The 3,326-nt window shown below is 55.0% G+C and overlaps 1 protein-coding gene across 1 annotated transcript in view; it reads right to left on the bottom strand.

Moving 5' to 3' along the window:
- SETD1A (SET domain containing 1A) overlaps nt 1-3,326 on the bottom strand; it is a 38,258-nt gene that overhangs the window by 7,059 nt on the left and 27,873 nt on the right. Inside the window, exon 14 of the mRNA XM_011933659.1 lies at nt 943-1,066. Coding sequence (XP_011789049.1) covers nt 943-1,066 — 124 coding nt within the window. The remainder of the gene's footprint in view (nt 1-942; nt 1,067-3,326) is intronic.

Genomic DNA, 3,326 nt, shown 5'->3' with positions numbered 1-3,326 from the left:
AAATAAATAAATAAATAAAATAAAACATTTTATAAAACTTGCCTTCCTCCCCATCCCCTACAGAACTGGAACATGCCCTGGGGGGAGGGGCAGGAGACAGCCCTGCTAGAGAAGTGGGGCTGGATGCGGGTAGCTGGGGAGGGAACACATTGGCTCCAAGCTGGGGGTGCTGCCTCCCCAAAGCACCCCCGGGACGGGGAGTGCATCCTCCCTTGGCCACCATCCCTGGGAAAGCCTGCATGAGGCTCTCTGAGCCAGCCCAATGGATCTTGTGCCTAACACCAATCACACCTCTTACGTAGAGTAATTCATGTAATCCTCACAACAGCTCAAAGAGGTTCCTATCTTTTTTTTCCCGAGATGGAGTCTCGCCCTGTTGCCAGGTGGGAGTGCAGTGGCTCGATCTCGGCTCACTGCAACCTCCGCCTCCCAGGTTCAAGCGATTCTCCCGCCTCAGCCTCCCAAGTAGCTGGACTACAGGCATGTGCCACCACACCCAGCTAATTTTTGTATTTTTAGTAGAGTTTTATCATGTTGGCCAGGATGGTCTCGATCTCTTGACCTCCTGCTCTGCCCGCCTTGGCCTCCCAAAGTGCTGGGATTACAGGCGTGAGCCACCGCGCCCAGCAGAGGGTCCTATCTTACAGACAGGGAAACTGAGGCACAGAGATGCGGTCACAGTTACCAGATGACAGAGAACAAGCTCTGCTCCCAGGCCATGTGGGTTGAGCTCATGCTGTGAACTGCAGCCCAAGGACTCACTGGCTTCACAACTGGCTTCCCCACTCAGCACCAACAGGGCCCAGCACCAGGCCCAGCCCTAGAAGGCAGCGATTCACCTGAGTCCACCACACTCCCAACCCTGGCGCCCTGAGCGAGGCCCTTGGCTGCACCTTAGGCTCTGGACACCCGCTGGGGTCTCAGCCTGTGGCAGCAACCCACTCCAGGAAGCTAGCAAGGACCCAGATTCGCCCAGGTCTCCTCTCACCTTCCTCCCCACCACGCTGGAGCAGCGCCCCCAACGGACCACCTCGAGCTTCAGCCTGCATGTCCTCGGGAAGCCTCACTTGAAGGAGAACACACTCCTTCACCAGCACAGCTGCTGCACACACACATCCCTCTGCGACCGTCCCGAAGGAAACTTGCCCATCCCTTTCATTTAGGAGACAACTTTTGGGGGCACCTGCCCAGTCAATACGACTCCCACCACCTTCCTCTGAGAACTACTCTACTGCCACGCTCAGGTCCATGGGGCGAGTCCCAGAAGCCAGTTCCTACTGCATAATCTGCCCCTACCCAGGGCCATCACTAAGACGGTGGTGACTGAAACTAGTTCCGATTATTAGAAACTCAGTGAACTGGCTGGGTGAGGGGGCTCACGTCTGTAATCCCAGCACTTTGGAAGGCCAAGGTGGGTGGATCACAAGGTCAAGAGATCGAGACCATCCTGACCAACATGGTGAAATCCTGTCTCCACTAAAAATACAAAAATTAGCTGGGCGTGGTGGCGTGTGCCTTAGTCCCAGCTACTCAGGAGGCTGAGGCAGGAGAATCACTTGAACCTGGGAGGCTGAGAATTCAGTGAGTCGAGATGGCGCCACTGCACTCCAGCCTGGCGACAGAGCAAGACTCTGTCTCCAAAAAAAAAGGAAAGAAATTCAGTGAGTCTTCACTAAGGACCCCTTGCTCGGAGCCATGGACTTCACGATCACACTTGTTTACCTGGATTCTTGCATCTTCAGTGATCCCCTTCAATCAACCTCAGCTCCCCTCAAGCAGCCACACATCTGGCCTTGTCAACCCCCAAAATGGCTCCCCCTTGAAGATTCCCCATCCTCTCCAACATTCCCCACTGTCCATTCAGTCCGCCCCACTGCACCTTCAACTTCCCATTCCTCAGTTTCCCTCTAGCACATCACCCGCTTCCTAAGTTAACTTCCTCCTCCACCCTACCCAGACCGCAGGGCTGGTACTTTGCCCTCTCCTGTCCCGGCACCTTCCACAGCCCCAGGTCCTCATCCTTCCACCACCTCTACCCTGTGGAGCCAGCCAGCAGCCTCCTCTCCCCTCATCCCCAGGCCCCAGCTCTGGCAGAGCCTTCCAGCATGGGGAGGCCCAGGCAAGAGGCTCGCTCTGTCTCCAGGCTACAGTGTAGTGGCACAATCACTGTTTACTGCAGCCTCCTCAACCTCCTAGGCTCAAGCAATCCTCCTGACTCAGCCTTCCCAGGAGCTGGGACCACAGGCTTATGCCACTAGGCCTGGCTTCTTTTTTGTTGTTGTTGTTAGCCAGACTGGTCTCGAACTTCTGGGCTCAAGAGATTCTCCTGCCTCGGCCTCCCAAAGTGCTGGGATTACATGTGTGAGCCACCGCGCCCAGACTGGAGCAACTTTCATCCTCATTTCTCCACTTTCCCAAGGTTCTTACTCCACCCTTCCGCTCACACTCCTACAGCACAGGGTTAAAAGAGGCCTCAGGCACAATACCCCCATCTTCCTGCCTCCTCACTGAAGGGTATACCTGCATCAGATCTGGAGGCTACTCCTCCGCCTCCCCAAGAAGGCCATGCCAGCAAGCAGTCCTCTCTCCCGGCGCATCTACCTGGCCCTGCTTCCCTTCAGTGGAACACGCCCAAGCCTCACCTACTTGGAAAAGCTAACCCCTCCCTCAACCCTGCCCTCTCTTCTTGCTCTCTCTCCAACTCTGGCTGGGTAACGTTGAGCTTATTCCTGCACCTCACTAAGCCTTGAAGCCCTCATCTACAAAATGGGAATCATAGGGAGGTTGTGGGGCAAGCGCAGTGGCTCACACCTATAATCCCAGTACTTTGGGAGGCCAAGGTGGGCTGATAACTTGAAGTCAGGAGTTTTGAGACCAGCCTGGGCAACATGGTGAGACCTGTCTCAACTAAAAATACAAAAATTAGCCAGGCGTGGCAGTGTGCACCTGTAATCCCACTGCTTGGGAAACTGAGGCAGGAGAATTGCATGAAACTGGGAAGCAGAGGTTGCAGTGAGCTGAGGTTGCATCACTGCACTCCTGCCCGGGTAACACAATGAGGCTCCGTCTCAGGAAAAAAAAAAAAAAAGGGGAGGTTGTGGGGATTCAATGAATTGTCAACATGCTATGCCCAGAGCCTGGCACACATAGGTACCTGACACATGGGAGCTGATGTCACAACCCCCAACTCTCCTTTTTTTTTTGAGACAAAGTCTTGCTGTCACCCAGGCTGGAGTGCAGTGGTACGATCTCAGCTCACTGCAGCCTCCACCTCCCAGGTTCAGGTGATTCTCCTGCCTCAGGCTCCTGAGCGGCTAGGATTACAG

This window comes from Colobus angolensis, unplaced genomic scaffold (genome assembly GCF_000951035.1).
Source record: "Colobus angolensis palliatus isolate OR3802 unplaced genomic scaffold, Cang.pa_1.0 Scaffold128, whole genome shotgun sequence".
Taxonomy (NCBI): domain Eukaryota; kingdom Metazoa; phylum Chordata; class Mammalia; order Primates; family Cercopithecidae; genus Colobus; species Colobus angolensis.
Note: the sequence above shows the minus strand (reverse complement) of the source record. Positions and strands in the feature narration are given on the sequence as shown.